The sequence below is a fragment of the Equus caballus genome, chromosome 14 (genome assembly GCF_041296265.1).
Source record: "Equus caballus isolate H_3958 breed thoroughbred chromosome 14, TB-T2T, whole genome shotgun sequence".
Lineage (NCBI taxonomy): Eukaryota > Metazoa > Chordata > Mammalia > Perissodactyla > Equidae > Equus > Equus caballus.
Genome location: NC_091697.1, coordinates 24,792,697 through 24,814,366, shown reverse-complemented (window position 1 = coordinate 24,814,366; position 21,670 = coordinate 24,792,697). Strand labels below are relative to the sequence as shown.

The 21,670-nt window shown below is 39.4% G+C and overlaps 1 protein-coding gene across 1 annotated transcript in view; it reads right to left on the bottom strand.

Annotated features, from left to right (window-relative positions):
- Positions 1-1,747: 1,747 nt before the first annotated feature.
- UBTD2 (ubiquitin domain containing 2) overlaps positions 1,748-21,670 on the bottom strand; it is a 56,922-nt gene continuing 36,999 nt past the window's right edge. The window contains exons 2-3 of the mRNA XM_023617240.2: positions 16,774-17,010; positions 1,748-4,259 (exon numbers count right to left, since the gene is read on the bottom strand). Coding sequence (XP_023473008.1) covers positions 3,862-4,259; positions 16,774-17,010 — 635 coding nt within the window. The 3' untranslated portion in view covers positions 1,748-3,861. The remainder of the gene's footprint in view (positions 4,260-16,773; positions 17,011-21,670) is intronic.

Here is a 21,670-nt window from a genome sequence, read left to right as displayed (position 1 = left end):
AAATATGAGAAAAAATTTTTTATAACCTCAGAGTGGGTAAGACCTTTTGAAGAAGAAAACCCAGAAGCCACGAAATACAAGACTGATAACTCTGACCATGCAAAACTTAAAATTTGCAAATGGTAAACTACATGAAAACAAAAACAAATGATAACGTGATAGAAAGTGACTAATTGCCTTAATATAGAAAGTGTATTTACAAACCAAGAAGATAAAGACCAAAATGCACCAGGAATATGGGCAAACATAAACAGACAATTCACAGTAAATAAATACAAATGGCCTTAAAATATATAGTAAAATGCTAAACACTCAAAGAAAAAACACAAAGTAAAACCACAGAATGCAGATTTTCACTTAGATTGTCAAAGATCAAAATGTTGGTCAGGGTATAAGGAAATAAGAGGAGTCATACTGCTATAGCATTAAACTGGTAAAATCTATTTGGGGGGCAATTCAGCATGTACTCGCTAAATGTATAAACCCTTTGACTAGCAATGCCCCTCCTCAGGAGTGCATTCTGTAGATACACAGACACGAAGACGGAGTTATAGAAAAGGACAGTTTGCGGCAGCATGACGTACAGCAGCAAGACAGGAAAGAGCCAAACTGCCCAGAATTAAGAGCCTGAAGTACCTGTGGTCCCCCCAGTCCATGGAACACTACTGCAGCTGTAAGAGGAATGATCAAATCTAGCTCTGCTTAGACGGAAGCATCTCTAAGATTCACCATTTTAGAGAAAAACCAAAGATGGCAGATTGGTATATGTATTTACGCAAAAACCAGGGTCGTGGGGTGAACATCCTCACGTACACCAGAACAATGGTTCTCACAGTGTGAACTCTGGGTCTGCAGCAGCAGCAGCCCCTGGGAAATGTTTAGAAATGCCAAGTACTGGGGCCCCTCAGACCTCCTAACTCGTAACCTCTGGGAAAAGAGTCTGGCCACCTGAACTTTAAAAGCTTCCAGACAATTCCAATACATGCTCAAGTTTGAGGACCACTGTGCTGGAGTGTCTTTAAAGACACCCAGGAAACTGGGAACTGTTGCTCCCTCTGGGGGAGAAAGAGGAGATGAGGGGCAGGAGTGGAAGAGAGAGACTTTTCACTTTGGTATGTTTGCATTCTTTTCCCCATATATGTGTGTCATCTATTTTAAAGATTTTACTTTTCCTTTTTTTCCCCAAAGCCCCCTGGTACATATTGTGTATTTTTTTTTTTCAGTTGTGGGTCCTTCTAGTTGTGGCATGTGGGACGCTGCCTCAATGTGACCTGACGAGCGGTGCCATGTCCACACCCAGGATCCAAACCAGCGGAACCCTGGGCCGCCAAAGTGGAACGCGCGAACTAAACCACTTGGCCACGGGGCTGGCCCCTGTTTCATCTATTTTAAATGAAAATTTAACAATCAGAACCTGCCCCTTTGATCCAAAATGTGTAAGAAGTGAGCTCAGTGCTTCTGAAAAACCGAATTATGAGTTTTGGTTTATAGCACAATTCTTAAAAGAAAAAAACAACCTATTTTAGACCAAGATTTCATTACAGAAGATAAAGCATATCTATAAGTGACCATGTATGACTGGCGTAGCAGAGCCTAAATTTGGTGGTAATGAACTTGTTATTTATTGAGCTGGGGTTTTAAAAAGGAGGAAAACCTTTTTATAGGTTTTATTAGAATGAGGCAGATTATCCTTATTGTAGAGAGAAATAACAATTAAAAACCCAGAATAAAGGCAAAGACAAAGAGAAAAATTGAACTTTTTTTTTTAAAAAAGGCACAAAAACCCTACATACTAAAATTATACACATCAAGTATTGGTCCAATCTTATATCAATCTATTTACAATTAAACAGCACCATGGTTTTCTCACCTAGGTTAGTTAAACATGCCCAGAAGATTGTTATTCAAAGTATATGTTCCTTTAAAATAAAATAAAGTCTTAAGAGAGCCCAAATCCTCAACAAACAAAACAGACCTTTTATCAACCATAGATTATTGATGACATCACCAAGTTTACTTAAGAAAAATAGGCTTGAACACTTTTTTTCCAGTTGACAAACTTTGAGAGACACTATTCAATGCGGCACACAAATTTAAAAAAAAAAGCTTTTTGATGACAGGGGAATTATATTGAAAGACCCTCACATACCTCCACCTCTGTGTACAAAAATACTCCTTTGGAATTAATGCTGCTGTCTCCTCTTGAATTTAGATTCAATTATCAGCAAACCTAAATTAAATGTAGCCACAATCTTTGAAATGACTGCATAAAAAAGGAAGTAGCGAAAGCTCTCAGAAACATGATGTGTTACAATTCCAGATATTATGTCTAGTCAGCCCATAAGAAATTTAATGCCATTTAAATATTACATTTAAACTAATCAGCAGCTTCATTTTGCCATTAAAATTAGTGACGGTGCTTCACATCTGGATGGGTGTGGAGGTGATCATCTCCCAGCTGAGAGCAGCAGAGGCGCCCTCCTGCTCCCACCTTCCCAGCTCATGGGCTCTCGGGGGACAGTGATCACGTGGCAGCCCCCTGCTCACTTACAGAACCAGCTCTGAAAAGGCTCCAAATCAAATACAATCCTTGGCAGCTTTATTCCAGTCATCGGACAGAAGAATTGAGTTATCCCACTGGATCTCTTCAGTCCTTTAATCTCACGTGCAGATGGTTCTGAATTTGCCTCCTGGCTAGGGGAGACGAGAGAGGAAAAGTGCCATCCCCGGCCAGAGGTAGCAGTGAGCTGCAAAGCACGACAGCACAAAGCAACGCCTGATCGTGTGCCTCACGGCTGACGTTTAAGCGACGCCAGTACACCTTTCACTCTAGGGAATTCGGAGTTGAAATTTTCTCTGAAAGACTGAACACAGGCACAGTTCTCCCAGGCACAGACAGAATGGAGGTGTTCTCCACACCCATCCTGCAAGTGGGGGAAGACACAATCCCCCCACGACCCTGCAGAGGGAACAGCTGTACGTGACCCCCTGCCTCCCCTGGCCCAGAATCCATGCAGCTGGGGCAGAGTGAGCTCTGGGAAGTTCCGAGCAGAGTAGGAAGATCAGTGAGGGTATTACATAGCAGTAACCTTCTGAGCCTGGGTATGAAAACAGCTTTGTTATAAAGACATTTCAAAACATCTACGCAGCAAGAGGACAGGAGACTTTTCAACTGACTCTCAGTTGAATATCAGAGATCTGACTCCACCAACTAAATTATTGCCTAGTGTTCCAGAAGAGTGCCTGCCACCAACGTGCTGGAAGGCACCAAAATTTAGTGTGAACGTAAATAAGGAGCTCAACATATGGGGAGGGGCAAAGCAATACTGAAACAATTTGCCAGTCCCTACTCCTTTATGGCTAAATATTAATTGAGCAAAGAATTAAGACCAGAATAGAAGCGAAACTCAAATACCGCTCTTCTCAGTTTCCACTTTAAAGAGCTCACGTTTTCTAACTGTTATTGATGATTTCTGGAATTTCTATTTATTTTTAACTCTGTATTCACAAGGTGCTTGGTGCTGTTCTTCATGGGCGCAACACTCTATTTACAGTCCAAATCATTTAAATACAGCCATTACATTGTTCTCGGGTGTTTTAAAATAAATGGTTATCTATTTCTTAACTGCCTCTCAAATTAGAAATTGTAATTACATGAGTCTCAAAGGCTGGCTCTTTGTGTTTTATTAATTATTTTTGATGGTCTCCATCACAGATGGAATTTTTCACTGGTAATTCCTCAGAACTAAATCTATTCATACGGAATTCAGAGCAGTGAAAATAAACTTCACGCCATAAAGTAGGAAATGAGAACAATAAAAAGGAGCAGGAGGGATGTGGGGACCAGCCCAGAGGACCAGTTCAGTTCTCAACTGGTGTTGGGTTTTGCAAAGGCTGGCTCATTATAACCTGTACAACATAGTCCTTTGGGATCTTCAGCTCTTCCAACTTCATTTTGTCGGTGAGAGGTCTGCCAGAAAAGAACCACCGCTGACTGCTCGGTTCCACTCCTTCTGCCGCGTGTAGGCGCCTCTTCATGTGGTATACTGTGTCTGTGCTGCGGACCACAAGTTTGAGGTCTTTGCCAGTGGAAAGGCGCAAACGGAGCTGACATTCATATCCAGAATTGGGTGGCGGCTCAGGAATATCCAGAGTCTCTATGTCGCTCTTTTCCTCTATCATGTTGATTGGTGGTGCCAAGCAATAGACCGGAAGCTGATATCTGTTTCCCAGTTCATCATAGCACTCTGTAAGAGCACCTTCAGAAAGAGAAGATGGGAATGAGTTCACTCTGAATGAATACGGCTTTGTTTATACCTTGCAAAATGCTCAAGCATCTCGTTAGTTTGCCAGTGTAGGGAAAAAAGCATATAAAATAAGACCAATCACTGTCAGCTGATCATCAATGACAATCATCAAGGCTCATGACCAATTATTTGGGTGTTAAACTAATTTTACATTAACCGGGACCCTAGCTCCTGACCCTCACCTCTTCCACGTCATTTCATACCTAATTCATACTTTCATTAAAAGATAAAGGAAAAGAAAGCACACAAAATTCAAATTTACCAATATTATTAATGCTTAGACCAAATTAAGGGAGATTCAAATTACATTGGGATATTTTTTTAAGAAATGAATCAGCCACTTAAAAAAAAAGGGAGGAGGGGACAAAAAACAGATCCCTAAGCCCAATTCACCATAACACACTGTTCCAGAGCTGATTTCTTAGTGCCAAGACTTCCTAAATTGAAGTACTTGGCCAGAAGTCCTTAGTCCAAAGAGATCACAAACTAGAGATGACAAGCTTACCAGCTGCCACTGGCTCATGGCTTATATATGAATCTCATTAGCACAATTACCACAAAAATGACTGAGGTGTTTTATTTAACCCCAATTAGTCAATCTGTTTCAGGGAAGCTATGGGTTAAAAAGAAGGAACAAAAAGGGTATGAAGTTTATAACCAGCTAACTCAGGGGAAGGGAAAAAAGTATTTACAGTTTAAAAGAAGGTATTAACGGCCAACTTCTTTATAAAGCATAAACTACATTATAATTACCAGGACTTCCCTCAGGGAGCTTGAAAGCATACTATTATACTTAACTCACGTTCGTTTTATTGTAAGGTTATTCATAATGCGTCCTTTGCTCAACTGGAACATTAATGTCAGCTGATTATGAATTTGGATAAAAACAGAAACATCTACTATATTCAAAACACTCATACACAGGCTAATGAAGACAGGGAAGGGGACAATGAGAAATGGTTGTCAATGAACAGATGAGCTAATGAGCTGATCTCTGTAGTCACTATCAATAGGCTGAAGATACAGGGTGCTCCAAATGAGACTGGAACAGTCACCAACCCACCATGGGTGCCACTGGCTCTGCCTTCTAAGTGACACAAGATGGGCTGGGGCGAGAATTCAGTCACCAAGCACAACACACATGAATCTCCCATTTCCTCTGTGATTAAAGATCTTGTTCAGCCTCTGTGTTATTCACGAACTAAGGTGAACCTGCTATGACACTGCAGAAATGGATATACTTCAAGCACAGTTGTGATCACCAGCAGTTCCTTACCCTAGTAACCACCATACTGCAGTACCAATATAATTTATCAATAGGAGTGTAAGCTTCACTTTTTATATACTTTATATAGCCTAATCCTGAGGCAAAGAAACTGACCAGTGTCCTTCAGATGGGCTGGCCCATCTCTTTCCACTAGGAAAGAGAAAGTGGCGAGTTCATTAGAGACCCTCGGCTCTCTCAGGAAAACACCTTCCAATCCCTAACCCACTGATCTTGGGTGGGCAGTAGCGTCAGCCTGATAGGTACAAGAGCCCATTTACACAATTGTTCTGCTAGAAAAACAATCACCTAGGGAGGCACCATTCCAAATCATTTCCTTTGGAATCAGGAGACCAAGATGAAATTCTCAGCCTTGTTATCAACTAGCTGTACAACCTGAGCAACATTCTTTATCCTGAAACACCTTTCTCAATCAGCAAAACGAGGCAGGATGAAATTGACCTCCAAAGTGGTTCCCAGGTTTATACAGCTGCTTCATCTTCATGCAGCACCGCCACAGAGAAAACAGCAGGAGTGCAAACCGAAGCAGTCAAACTGAAGCAGAACGACGTCTTGACGGAAAGCCAGCCTACATTTTCAGCTTCCCTAGAAACGAGGACCAGAGTGCCACGGCAGCCTTCTGCCCAGTGCTAAAACAGTAGTGCACACCAAGCTCAAAACAAACGTACAATCTAATAGGCATTTTGGCTCTTCCTAGATCCGAATACTCGCTCCTCCATCACAATGAAAAGCTGCGTCTTTTCCCTTCTGCCCTCAGCCCAGCAAGTCAGGGGTTCAGTCTCCAGATCGCGAATGAGGGAGAATAAAAACCCCGTGGAAGAAGAGCAGCTAGACAGCCTACCTTCTTATCCAGCTCAGGCAGCACTCATTTCTGTGATGCTGGAGATAAGACAGCCAGACTCTGTGTTCCTTGAAAGCCCCTATATTTCAGTATTTGGGGGAAAGCTAACTTGTATTTTATTTAACATTAAGTTTTCTGATTTATTTTTCTCCTCACCTCTGCCTGTCAAATTATAATCTGAGCTATAAATATGATCTAGTTTTAGATTAAACTAAAAACTAAATAGGGGGAAAACTGAGACTACGAAGTCAAATAAGATTTAATTACATTTTTAGGCTATAGTTTCATGGGTTACCCTCTCCCCAACTTAAATATCTGGGATCATAAAATATCAGTAAAAATCATCTTTGTTTACAATATAGCCCATAGCTGAGTATTACCCCAGAAGTACCTATTTGGAGCAGAATGACTCCTCTGTACGCCCAGACTTTTTGGAATAATATACTCCCAATCCTCCAGCATTTAATGGCCCCATGTTTCTTTACTAAAGACAAAACTGCTCTGCTGGTATGATCTACATCATACAACCTCTTTAGGACTGCATAAGAATCACTGGAAAACAACTCTCACATTACACAGGAGTTGCTGCATGAACATTTACTAAACACCTAGAAGTGCTTAGCGCATGTCACTGGCACTGAGGAGAGAAGGTCACAAGAGAGCCAGGACTGTCCTTGACCCCCAAGAACTTACAATAAAATGAGCAGATACAGCACACCCACCAAAGATTCAAGGACAAATTGATACACTGAAAATCAAAGAGAGGAGCTGAGATACCACACAACAGAAACATGATTAGAATTGGTAGAGCTAAGGAGGAGGAATTCCGTAGAAATGGTGTTTTGAGCATGACCAGAATATAAATGAAGGGCATCCCAAGAAATAGGCATGATACAGAAACAAGAATTAGTACAACATAAGTAGGGAATAGCAAGTGGCTTCGCTGAGGTGGAATATAGAATCAATGATGTGCAATTACTAAATAGACAGCAATAGTGAAAATCTGATAGAAGGGTTAGGGGGTTTAGACTTAAGACTACAGGAAATTACTAGAGGTGGCTAACACCGGCGTATGAGTTGTTCATCCCGTAAATATTGAGTGCCTATCAAATGCCGAGCAATGCTGCAGGTGCTAGGGTTATGCTAGTGAACAAGACGAAGCCTAAACATGATTTCATCATTTGTATAAAGGAGGACTGACTGGAATCAGGGGGACCTGCTAAAATGATTGCCTGTCTACAGCAATGGAAAGAACCGGATCTGAGAGAATCAACGGTAACTGGCAGGACCTAATGACAGGTTACATATGATGGAAAGCAAAAAGGAAAAAGAATCACCTAACAAGGAAATGAGCTGACAGAGAATTTAGGGTCACAAGACTCCTTGCTTAGTTTTTTAACTGCTTCAGGTTCGGTGAGATACTTCAATTGAATTATCCACAGGTAACTGAAGCAGCATATTGAGAAAAGAGTACAAGCAGTTTGTAGAGTAATAATCTCAGACGTACACTTAAAAGCAAACACATAAGAGTGCTTACTAGCTCTAAGCACATTACATCGCTTAACATTTCATCCTCACAACAGCCCTCGCAGCTTACGCCTATTATATTCATTTTACAAATGGGAAAATTGAAGCAGAGAGAAGTAACTTGTCCAGGCAGAGACAGGAAGTGACTGAGTGAAATTATCTGGTTCCTGAAAAAGTAAATGTACAACATGGGAATAAGACCACAGGGCTTGGTTCCCGGGTTTGTGATAATGGTTAATGTGAAGGAGGAAACGAGCTTGGGGGAAAAAGGCAGGGATGAAGGCCAAACATGAAATCACAGGCGCAAGAGACGGACAGTCCAAATGCAGCCCAAGAATATGCTTGCCAGTGATGTCAACAAAAGGCCAAAGAAGGAACTGCAAGGTGGGGCAAAAGAAAATGGTGAGTGAGAGAAGTTTCAGTGCTAAGAGGCTACCACATGTAGTGACAAAATGGACAGATTACTGTCACTGTCTCATCTGCGATGTTTAGAGGAACGTGAGAAAAATAGGACATAGTTAGCAAACGGAGTTTTGCTTAAAGAAACCCTGTGTGTTAAAATTAAAAAGGGAAGGAACCCCCCTAAAAGTTGATAATGTAGGGCTTTTTCTACCTTTCCAAAATTACTTTTAGCTGTGTGTGCATTCACACTTTACAAAGGGTTTTAAGCACCGCCCACTGGCCGCTGACGGTGCAGCTCATTTGGCAGTCCTTCACCAGCTCTAAAGATGTTCTAGCCAGGCTTGCTCATGCTGCTCGCCAACATCATCTCTGGAAGGACACTCTTGTCTTTTTTTCCTCCTCCTCACAAACTCATCGCAGGCCTCGAGTCCACGCAGAGACAGATGCCCACTAGGATCAATGACTGCCAGGGCGTTGCCTCCCCAGGTCGGGAAGCCCTGAAAGCTCCTCATGGTGGGAAGAAAGCTGCCAAGACTCCACCTTCTGTTCTGATTTCATAAATCATTTTCTCAAGTTGTTTTTATTTATCTTTGATCTAGATGATTGTCTCAGATGTTCTATTTTTCTTGGTCAACTGTTTTCTATGGCTGTTTTTAATTAGGGTTCAAAATATTTCACAAGAAAATTATAAAGATAAAACTAAATTATATGCCAAATAATAAAAATAGCTTTACTAAATGTCAGAAAGTCTAACACCTTACTTTTCTCAAGCAGTCTTTCAGGTTAAAAAGAAAGAGGTCTTCTTAAGTGTTCAAAGGCCTCACTGCTCACCCTTTATGCTCACTCCTCTAAGACTGCAGCTCAGTCTTAAAATTTTTATCACTTGAAACTTGCATAGCTACATGAACTAATTTATAAAAGTTCAAAGTCAATTTTTGCATAGCTTCTGGGGACATGAAAATGTTATCTTGATTGTGGGAAGGGCTTCAAGGGCGTATATATGTCAAAGCTGATCAAATTGTACGTTTTAAATATGTGCTTTGTAGAGTATGTCAGTATACCTCAATATATTTGAAAATTTTAATATTTAATATTTAAAAGACACCGGCAATCTGATATAGAAAATGCCCTCCCAAAACTAATTAAGTGGACAATGTCCTAGAACTACGAGGCTTTTGTCACACTGGGGGTCTCTTCCAAAGCCTGTGGAAAGGATGTCTTTAGTCCTGACTTCTCTAACTGACCCAGAAGGCATGCAATCTTCCACTTTTCAATGAACGTGAATTCCTACAGCAAAGGAAGGCCTGAACACAGAAGTGAGCTGGGCATGGCTGAAAAGGACAGGAACACTGACATACCAGACAGAACGTAAAGGAATGAAACAGTGGGTCAGGTCTATGACTCAGGCAGCCCACCGCAGAGCCTGACGGAGGAGCAGGGACTGGAGGAGCAACGGCTTTGGAGTCGATCACACCTCACGTGAATTTAGATCCTAATTTTGGACATGTTCAGTCTGCTTCCCCAAGGATTATAGCATCTACCACACCAAGTTGTAAGGATTAAATAATACAACACATGTAAAGTTGCCTTGCACACATAGTGTCCCCAGAAAACACTCAATGTTGGTTCCCTTCTCACACAAGTTTTAAGTCTCAGGACGAGACTTCTGTGGGAGGGCTCACCAAGAGCAATACTGCAAAGGATCAAATGTCATCAAGTGTGAGACCCCTGGTTTTATGCTTCATGGGGTTCTGTACAAACCTGAATCACAATAATGGCAAAAGGGCCATCAAAATTACCCTTCATCCAGATATTATGAGCAGTCTTTCACGACTAACAAATTACAGGCTCTCTTGTGCAAACAATTTGCTGGGGATTACTAATATTAAGCTTATATCTGGTAGTCAGGTTTTAGGAGAAGCAGGGTCAGCTACCTCATCCCACCCAATGAGCTATGAAGACTGGCCTTCAGAAGCACCAACTCTATCATTTCTTCTGGCAGGCAAAGCTGAAAAGTGGCTTAGTCTGTATGTATTGCTAAAGTTGTATGATAGTTAGACTGTGATTAAGAGTTGTGTAACATTTTGCCACATTTCTGAGGGGACACTGATCTTTAATTCCAGCTCTTTAAAAGGGATGGAGGAACAGACCAGAAACACTTGGACATTGTGGTTTACTTGAAGCTGACCTGGCTTTATAGAAGTAGAAGTTGGTGTAGTGCACACCCTGGGACCACATCAGAAATCTGCTTTCCCTCCACCCCCACCACCCAGAACGGCAAAGAAAGGAGGTCTTCCTCAGAGACAAGCCTATTGACTCAAGGACAACCTCCCACCTCAGCTATTTTAGGGCCTTTGTTGCTCTCATTGAAGAAAAAGGGTGACAGCAGCAGAGGAGTGGATGAATTCACATTTCATAACTCCAAATCATGTTTTTTTCTTCGAGGATAGAGAGAGGAAAAGGATATCACATTTAAGTTATGCTTAGTCAGTCATCAGATCCTTTAATAAGGCCCCGTTTCATTTCTAAATACAATAGTCTGGTGAAAATTCTCTGTCTCCCGTGTACATGCAATATCTTTGTGCTTTCATTCCTAAGCTTTATGTTCTTATAGAGACCTTTAAAGGAACGAGAATTCATGGCCGGCGTCCTAATGGGCCTCTAACACACTTAAGGGAAATAGAAACAGGACTTACACATACGCATTTCCTGCCTATTCACGTCTTAGAGAATCCATTTGTTTCTCTTTAGTATTAACAGCAGTACGTCATTTTAAAGTATTCTATATAGTGTGGAAGCCACCCAAAATGTTAGACATGAAATTAACACTGAAGATTACTTGTGCAGTCACTTTATAAGAAAACAGAGATGAAATGACTTGACGGTGTCATCGGGCTGCTTTGTTACTGTTAGATCCAGGCCTTGAGTTCAAGTCCCAATTCCATGACTTACACCTCAAAAAAGTGATGTAACTTCTCTGCAGTTCAGTTTTCTCATCTATTTAAAATGGGGACTGTTGTAGGTGATTATTACAGGCGTAAGAATTAAATGACATCAATTCAAAACATGAGTATTTTATCATCCTTGATTCTCAGTCCAGGTGTTCTTTGCACCGTGTTGGTTCCCTATACAAAGAAATGCTCTATGTATACTGTTCCTAAGTGCCTTAGTTTCAAAAACCGTAAAACGTATTATACATACTTTACTTTATTCACATTTGGGATATTTTGAGATAAGAAAGACCAGGAAAAACGAAAAAAATTCTGGGCAACTCCTTTCCCACCTATATTTTGAAGGTCATTAAAAAAAGGTTTTTTAAGAACTATCTTCTTCTACCTCCCATATCCCTAATCACAAAAAGGGAAAAAGAAACAGGCCTTCAAAAGCCTGGCTGAAGAACTGCCAATATTTAGCCACAAGAAGAATAAAGTTGGAGTTAAGTCTTTAAGGATGAGAAAAGTAGCGTTTGTTAACAGTGAACAGCTACTCATTCTATACAAGGAAGGTGAAGAGGGGAGCTTTTACAGTCGAGTTGCAGGGAGACAGAAAACAGTAATTGTAGACGCTAAAGAAATCAACAACCTTTCTAGAAACTTAGAAGGTAGGGAAAGAGTGCAGGCAATTTTTAAAATCCTTTTTAATCTTCTATATAATAATTCTAAAAAGCATTAAATTTTCATCTTTACAAGATAAACAGATACAGTTTCTGAACAAATGTTAACTGAAAATTACTGAATAATCACTATGAACCAGACTGTGAAAAGTGAAAATAATAACCACTTCTTTTTTACCCTGTTTATGGTAATTAGCTCAAGCCTCTTAATGTATAATCTGGTTTTATTGGCAAAATAATTTATTTAGGAATGTTTTTAGGAATTTTAGGTAATGGCAAAACAACAATCAATCAGAAAAAGAAAATAAGCTCTTTAAGAAATTTAAGACCCTGAGTAAAAAATGCTGTGTATATCATGAAAACTAAAGCTCTTATAGGACAGGGAGGTCATGGAAAAGGAGTACTAGATATCAGAATCATCCTGGAAGCTTTTCCACAATACACCTGTCCATACTAACCTCAATCTTAGCCATAATTTCCAAAGCGAAAAAACATGCACATATATAAAATTCCCAGGTAGTTATGACACCAACTTCCCTCTTAACAATTCCTATTGCCATTGGAGAATAATGAACTAAAGACTTATCATTGATATTAATAGAGAAAGATAATTAAATAAGACAGAATTATTTTGTGCTTGGACAAGGCAAGAATATCAGGAATACGATCAGCTGACTGGAATTGATACAAAAACATAATTATTAATGGAACAACCATATGAAAAAGAAAGGAAGGAGGAAACATGGGGAAAAGGTGTTTTTGTTGTTTCCTTGAAAAACAACTCAGGAAAGAAAGAAACTGTCATCACATAGGAAAAAGGATCATCAACAAATACATAATTTTTGTGCACATAATACTGATACTAAATACAATTTAAATCAAAAAGGACACAATCTTTGTTTATTTTGAGCACACGATCTAAAATAACAGACAACACAAATAACATAAGACATATACAAATAACATTTACAGAGATATTTTCATATAGTTTTCAAACTTTAAAGAACTTTTTATAATACCTATATTGAGAAGATAATATGAATAAGGTTGAGATAACAAAGATTATGAGAAGAGAAGACAGGATGAGATGAAAATAAGAAAAGAGACAGATTTGACTGAAGAAAGCTTAGAAAGGAATGTACGTCCCAGGATCTCTTCAGATTATCAAAATATGATCAATTCAATACTCTTATGGGTAACACTGACAGATGGACATGAAGGGGACAGGGCCGCACCAGGTATGAGACGATGCTAAACTAACCTGGTGTCCAATTAATACATCTACTGTGGGTTTTGAATCAATACAATCTCAAAATTCCATTAGGCATAGTGCTAAGGCAGAGTCACCTGAAAGCCACAGAAAGATGTTACCATCTTTCTGGATGTAGGCAATACATTCAGAAAATGATCAAAATCTATAATCAAATACTCTGGTGCAAAGAATTTACTTGTTAATATCAGAGTTCAATAAATAAAGTCATCAGCACTACCATTTACTAAGTGCTTTTTGGACTATGGTAAACAATTTACACGCATTATCATCACATTTAATCAATACAACCACCTTTTTTTATTTTAAAGTTTGACACCTGAGCTAATAACTGCTACCAATCTTCTCTTTTTTTTTTCCTGCCTTTTCCCCCAACATGCCCCTAGTACATAGTTGTATATTCTAGTTGTGGGTCCTTCTAGTTGTGGCATGTGGGACACCACCTCAGCATGGCCTGACAAGCAGTGCCATGTCTACGCCCAGGATCTGAACCAGCGAAATCCTGGGCCGCTGAAGCAGAGCATGCAAACTTAACCACTCGGCCACGGGGCTGGCCCCTCAACCACCTTTTGAGGTAGGTAGTTACAATCCATATTTTGCAGATGAAACTGAAGGTTACAGAAAAGAAGTGATTTGCCCAAAGTCACATAGCCGTAAGTAATACAAAAGAGGCAGGAAGTAAGGCCAGGTCTGATACCAAAACCTGAGGTAACAATAGCTAAAGCCTATTCAACATTTTAAACTCAAAATACTTTGGAAGCACTTTGGGATGTTTAGGGTTTAACACAACAAAATGTGTCCAAAGTAAACTTTCAAACATGTAATTACACCAAGAAGATGGAAGGGATTTCAGCAACGCCTCTGAGTAGGTCTGGGTAAGTCTGTAACTAAATAGTGAAGTTATAAACTCAGGGTCAGTTAGAGTCCACGACAGAATACAAGTCAAAAGTCCACCCAAGATATTATTGGTAAGTTTCAGATACGAACAACAGAATTCAATCAAGGGTACCAATGACATTAATGCTAATACCCAGAAAGTCATTATACAGCTGTGAAAGAGGAAAGCTCAGACATCAGTTTGATTCTTTCATACTAAAGCAAAAATAATCCTTAAACACAGAGCGGGAGTAGAGGCTCATCCAATATTCTCAAATTTCCAAGAATAATTCTCCCTAATCTGTTGGGTGGTGGGGCTGCCAATAACATTGCTTTTCTTGGCAGTGCACATAGATAAGCAGAAATGAGGGACTGGAGTCTTCAGAGATCTGTGCCTGTACCCGAGAGGATATGCAGGGGCCCCTGCCTTACATGAAACAGAGCTACTTTGCCTCCATGACCTTGTAAATGAGGCCATGGTTTACAGAACACAATCAGATATTCCTATAGGCAACTACGATAAGTACAAAGTAAGGAAGTCAAAATTCCACGTTTTTGGATCTCAGGCTTCTAAATTAAGACTACCACAGATAAACAACTCTTCTTCTCTGCTACTTGCAGGCCTATACAAGTACAAATGTGTTCTGCTTAAAAAATACAGCATACAAGCATTAAAAAGAGAAGGACAACAAAACTATCTGTAAAGGAAGGCCCTTCCCTTTATACTATATAAAGTTAGCATCTGAAGATAAATTATAGAACTGAAAAAGGTAATGGAGCAAGATCATGTCCACCTGAATCACATAAGAGGTAAAGAATGTAGAGACTATCCATGAAAATAGGGACTAAAGAGTCACACTGAAATGGTATTCTGTTACAAATTTTTCAAATGTAGGAGGGGTCATTTTTACACCTGTGTAGAAAAAGTGATCTATATACAGGGGGTGTTCAATAATGTTATTAACACAAGCCCATGATGAAAAGCTTTCATAATAAAGAAGAGGACAGCTGTAAAATATACATTAATAAAAAGTTTCTTGGGGGGGCCTGACCCCGTGGCCTAGTGGTTGAGTTTGGCACATTCCACTTCAGCAGCCTGGGTTCAGTTGCCAGGTGCAGACTTACACCACTCATTGGCGGCCATGCTGTGGCAGGTGACCCACATCTAAAGTGGAGGAAGATTGGCACAGATGTTAGCTCAGGGCCAATCTTCCTCAGCAGGAAAAACAAAGTTTCTTGGAAGCACAGTTAATTCCGAAAATTAAGGGAGATTTGGAAAATTGGGAAAGATTCTCAAATATCTTTTATTTGAAAAAGAGTCAAAGGAAGCCAGCCCTCACAAGTCAGCAGTTAAAGTCTGGCACGCTCTGCTTTGGTGGCCTGGGTTCGGTTCCCAGGCATGGAATCACATCATTCGCCTATCAGTAGCCATGCTGTGGTGGCAGCTCACATAGAGGAACCAGAACTTACAAGTATATGCAACTATGTACTGAGGGCTTGCGGGGTGGGGAGAAGGAGCAAGAACGGTGGAAGATCAGCAACAAATGTTAGCTTAGAGCAAAGCTTCCTCTGTAAAAAAAAAAAAAAAAGAGGGAGAGAAAAAGAAAGAAAATTGATCTTTATAAAGACTGATGGAGAGTTTCAACACATGCATAAGAGGGAACAAGACAGGGGAAAGGACAAGAAATTTTTAAAAAAAGAAAAAGAGTCAAAGGACATAAAGCAGATGATTAAACAGTGCAAAGCATTGTTCCTCTGAAATTGTAAACAATTAAAGGAAGATATTGTCAAAGAAACAATGAAGGCCTAATAATGAGAAAACAATGCAAAGGAATACAGGTGATTCTATATGGAGCTTAAGAGACAACTTAGGAAAATACTAACTTGGAAAATTGAAGCAAAAAATTTATAAATACTATAATCTAAAGAACAAAGAATACAAAATTAACACCTAAATCTCAGAATAGCCTGAAAATTTTTTATGTGTTTCTATCTAACCAAGGAGATCAAGCAAGAGGATGTAGACAGGTCCAGCACATACGTGTCCCTGGAAACATTCAAAGCTTTTGGTGGTCCTCAGAGTCACATTTCTAAGAAAGGAGAGTCATTTCTAATAATGCTCAGGGCTACAATCACAGAAAACTGTCCTTAAGAACCTGTGAGACTCACTTCTAAGTTTAAGTTTTGCTCATTATACTAAAAACAGGCTTGATGAGAAAGTATAATGACTAAGGAGCACCCATCCACTGAGGCTCTATAGCTTGAGATCTAAATTTGAGACTACTTTTCTAGTGCTGGTAGGAGACCAGTAATGGAGAAGCTCTAGAAGGGAAAGAGTTGGGGTGGGTTGGGGGAAGGGACCTTGATGGAGAACTCAGTTAATGGAAATTAGAAAATACAGGTTATCAAGCATTCTCTTTCTTGAGACTAAAAATAGTAAAATATATATAAATATAGTAAACATAGGTTTACACAAAGTAAACCCATCTCCAGCTGAAAAATATACAATGAAGAGGAATGCTCCTCTTTGCTACATTAAAAAAAAAGTTAGAATAATGCACAGTAAGACAATGAACACTTCCCGTTTGGTTTCTTGCTATGAGGAATGAGCTGATGGTGGTCCCCTTTGTCCTTGAGGACCACCAAACCTACCATGTGGTAATGTTATGTTTGCACCATCAATGATTGCTTGTGCGAGTTCATGATCATTGCTCTCAAAAGCATGTGCTGCAGCCTTCAAAGCATCCCAAATCTCTTTACGGCCTTCAAAAGCTGGGGCAGTATCCCAAAATTCGTCCCTCTTGCTGCGCAGTTGTCCATCTGTCATCGGATAATCGCTTTTCCATTTGGGTTTCTCCTTTTTCAAAGGCTGGTTACGACCTAAAGCAACTGAGAAGAAAAATAAAAGGCTGACATCAAAACCAAAATTTACACAAGATGTATTAAAAGTTACCTGGTCATTCCTCTTTGATTCTTTCATCAAAATTATAGCTACAAGTTGGCCTACTAGCTAATTCTTGCATTCTGAAATTCCCCTAACCTATTTTAGAAGTACAAGAGCAAAGGCAGACATTAGATGGCTCCACCCAAAACTTCCAGTGAAGTTAGTAACTCTTGTCCACACACTATCTGCCTTCTCCAAACGATGATTTAAAAAATTACCTAGAAAAACAGTAATAAGTGTTTCATCAGACAATAGCGGCCGGATTGTAAGAGTCAAGGGATGCCATAAGAGAGAGGTGAGATACTAGGAAAAACCAAATGGCAACAGTAGCTTCAATCTCAGAACCTTAGACATACGAAGCCAGCAAGCAGGAGCTAAGAAATCCCAACGACGGAAAACACTGCTTTGCGGTGATCAGAGGAAGCACAGCTAAACCACCAGCTCCACGAGGAGACCTGATCACAGCAATGCCTCCTCTAGCATCCCCCCTGGACTTCAGTCAAGGAACCGTGAATGCCTGTCTCTGAAACTCAAACAGGAGCTCATTTAGAAAGCAGTGAGGGAGCGGAACAGCGTCAGTGCTGCACTCTTCGGAGGAGCTAGGATTGGAACAAGGGACTCTTGATACTGGGCCAAGGGAGAAGCTCCCGACCACAAGGAGCAGAGGCAGCACAACATACTACTGTAGTTTCACTGCAAGCAAGGAAGAAAAGAGAGGGCAAGAGTCCACTCCTGTCTGCCCTAAGCGGCAGCAGAGCTCCTTAGAGAATGTTACATGGCAGGAGTGCTCCAACAAGTCTGATGCAGTTCTTTGCACCCAGATACTTACCTGGCATATGATCACTGATCTCATGCTGACATACGGAGCCACAGATAAGAAACAGTTTGATAGATGGAAGAATAGGTAAAAAGAAAACTGAAGTTCGATGGAGTGATGGGTTAGGAGTGGGTGGGAAATAAATGACAGAGCAGGTAGGAAGGAGAAGGTGTGTGTCAAAATTCAATGTTCTATATTTAATTGAAGGAAGAATACTAATATAAAAGAAATTACTCTCAAAATGGTTCTAAAGAATCCACGAAATTAACCACTCCCTCACGGGCCCAGGGCCAAATGAAATTTGGGCTATTCACAACAGAAATTTAAAAAAATGACTCAAGCCCCTGGGCAATCTCTTACATCCTATAGCAGGCCACGTTCCCAGTTGGCAGGACCAACTAATGCTGCAAAGTATATGTGGTTCTACACTTAGCTTAAACCCTGCTTTTTTATTTAATTTTTATTGAGTTAATGATAGGTTACAATCTTGTGAAATTTCAGTTGTACATTATTGTCTGTCAGTCGTGTTGTAGGTGCACCCCTTCACCCTTTGTGCCCATCCCCACCCCACCTTTTCCCTGGTAGCCACTAATCTGTTCTCCTTGTCTGCATTTTTAAATTCCTCCTATGAGTGGAGTCATACAGAGATTGTCCTTGTCTATCTGGCTTACTTCACTTAACATAATTCTCTCAAGGTCCATCCATGTTGTTGCAAATGGGACGATTTTGTCCTTTTTTATGGCTGAGTAGCATTCCATTGTACATATATACCACACCTTCTTTATCCAATCAGCAGTTGATGGGCACTTAGGTTGCTTCCATGTCTTGGCTATTGTAAATAATGCTCCAATGAACATTGGGGTGCATGGGACTTTTGGAATTTCTGATTTCAAGCTCTTTCGATAGATACCCATAGTGGGATAGCTGGATCGTATGGTAGTTCTATTTTTAATTTTTTGAGGAATCTCCATAGTGTTTTCCATAGTGGCTGTACCAGTTTGCATTCCCACCAGCAGTGTACGAGGGTTCCTTTTTCTCCACAACCTCTCCAACATTTGTTACTATTTGTTTTGGTTATTTTTGTCATTTTAATGGGTGTAAGGTGATATCTTAGTGTAGTTTTGATTTGCATTTCCCTGATGATCAGCGATGATGAACATCTTTTCATGTGCCTATTGGCCATCCGTATATCTTCTTTGGAGAAATGTCTGTTCATGTCTCCCGCCCATTTTCTGATCGGGTTGTTTGATTTTTTGTTGTTGAGTTGTGTGAGTTCTTTATATATTATGGACATTAACCCTTTGTCGGATGTATGACTTGCAAATATTTTTTCCCAGTTAGCGTAAACCCTGCTCTCTTCACCCAATCTGGCTACTTTACCTCAAGGCAGCACACACCAGGGCTCATCCTCTCACCTTCAGAGGGCACAGGATGCCACTGCTAGCTGTTTGTCTCTGAGAACACTCAGTATTTTGACTCATTGTACTTTTTGGCTCTCTAACTTGTTCTAGTGAAATGCAAACCAGCTGAGTTCTAAGAGAGTGTGTACAGCACAGTAGGAAAACTGTCTATTTAGTAAGAGAGCTGGAAATAGAACCCATGTCTCCTTATTTAACAAGTCTTTACTGCGTGTCTACCAAGGGTCACCTTATAGATCTGGATATCAGGTTTAATTCAAATATGAGAAATATAATCTATGCTAATGACTTTTCCCTGCATCTTCCAAATAACACACATAAATTCAGATAAAACATTATTCTCCAAAAAGTATTCAGAACACATCAAATAATCACAATTCACCCCCTACTGATTCCACCAACAAGGTAAAATGAAAGGTAGATTTTATTTTCTGCTACATTAACCTTTAGATGAGTCTGAAACAGTTTAGGGACGATACTCAGGATTAGTGTACTGAGCAGGGAGTGGAAGGCAGGACACGATAGCTAGATGTCTCTTTGAATAAAGTTTTGAGTCTACTTGAGTAGTTCCAGAGAACTGTCTAGCATCATATGTATTAAATGTACCACTGTATAATTCTGTCATGTGAGAAAATCACGAAGAAAAGGCAAAAACAACAAAACCTCCACAATCTCAGTACTTAAACCAAAGAAATTGAAGAAGCCTTGAAATAGGAACTCAACAGAAAAACAATCTCATAATAAACATAGAAAATACTTTGGAAAAGGTAAAAGCACCTTCCTTACAAATAAGACGTAGCTTTATTTCACCTCCCTCCCTCTGTAGAAGGCATAGGAACAAAGTGTCATAAAAAGGAGAGATGATGAATTATGCTGCTTAAGGATAATCATCATTCCAAATCCATTTTCAAATCCATGTGCTGTCAAAAGTTCCAAAGTAATTACTTTGTGCAAAAAGTATGACAAAATAAATGCTCGTGACACGAAGTAAGCTTACTTTTTTATCTATGTCTCTACTTCTCCCTATATCACAAACATATGTAATACAGACTATCTGCCTATCAAATGTCCATTATTAAAATACTTAAATCTTTGCAACATAAAATATTTTAGTGAAACCACTAAGCAGTGCAGAATTTTCACTACAAAACATGAGGTTAAAAGTTTCATGTTAAACTAAATGCAGTTATTGCCTAACTTACCTTTGTTAAATGAACTAACTGGAAAAAAAACGGACACTTAGCAAAAGCATTTAAACTATGCTCTTGTGAAAACACGAAAATATTTACGGTCGTTATGGGGATTTATAAGTTAATACCTGTACAGCACTTACAATAATAACTGATACATAATAAAACTACAAATAAGTGTTAAGTAAAAATTAATTTGGAAGTACTATATGAAATCAAGAATCTTTAAACATTTTTTCAAAAATATACAGGTTAAGTCTTTTTTCATAATTTCTCAACAGAACCTGACATTCCGCAAATTTAGCACAAAGTACCTTCCTTAACTTTAGAAAGACCTGCTCCATGTCATGTACTTCCTGTACATTTATTTGAGCACATCTTCTAGGAATCTGCTCACCAAATCTTGCGTTTTGATTTCAGCTCATATCACAAACCTGTATTTCTGAAAACACTTGGACACAGAAACCAGCCTAGCAGTTAAGTAGCTATGTTTGCACCAAGTCAACCATTTTCAATTATGAAGAAATAAATGTAAAATATGTATACTCAATTAGATTATACTTTATGCTCTGAAACTTTCAGATTTGTCTGTTTCACACACCTTTTGACTCGTGATATCAAGAGAGATGCTCAGTATCATTCATATATCTAGGACTAAGTCCTATGCTCTCACAATGAATTTAAAGACAGGAAATAGATCTTATTACCCTAATTTCAGTTTCTAAATCTAAAAATTGCAAGCAATCAATATACTTAGTTTTATTCCATGGTTTAACATAGAAGAAAAAAGAGATTAATTAAAAAAAACTAACATAAAAAACCAATCTATTTCACAAAATACTCTTTTCTTCCTATCAACCCACATTTACTAACTTTCAAAACTTGGCCCAAAACTCACCTTCTTCTCAGAAGCCTCTTAATCTCATTTATCTACTCCTTATCTTTCCTTGTAACCTTTCAACACGTCTTCCCATTCTGTGACAAATAAATAGATGTAACATGCAGAAAACTCAAGAAAGCTTTGCTTCTCAGGTCTAAATAACAACACAGTCTTAAATATTTTTACTCCACAATTGAATGCATTTTCCAAAATCTCATTTTGACATTTTATTGATAAAAACAGTGATCTCCAAAATGAAGTATGTTTATAGTTGTTTTCCTGATTTAATAATAGGGCTAT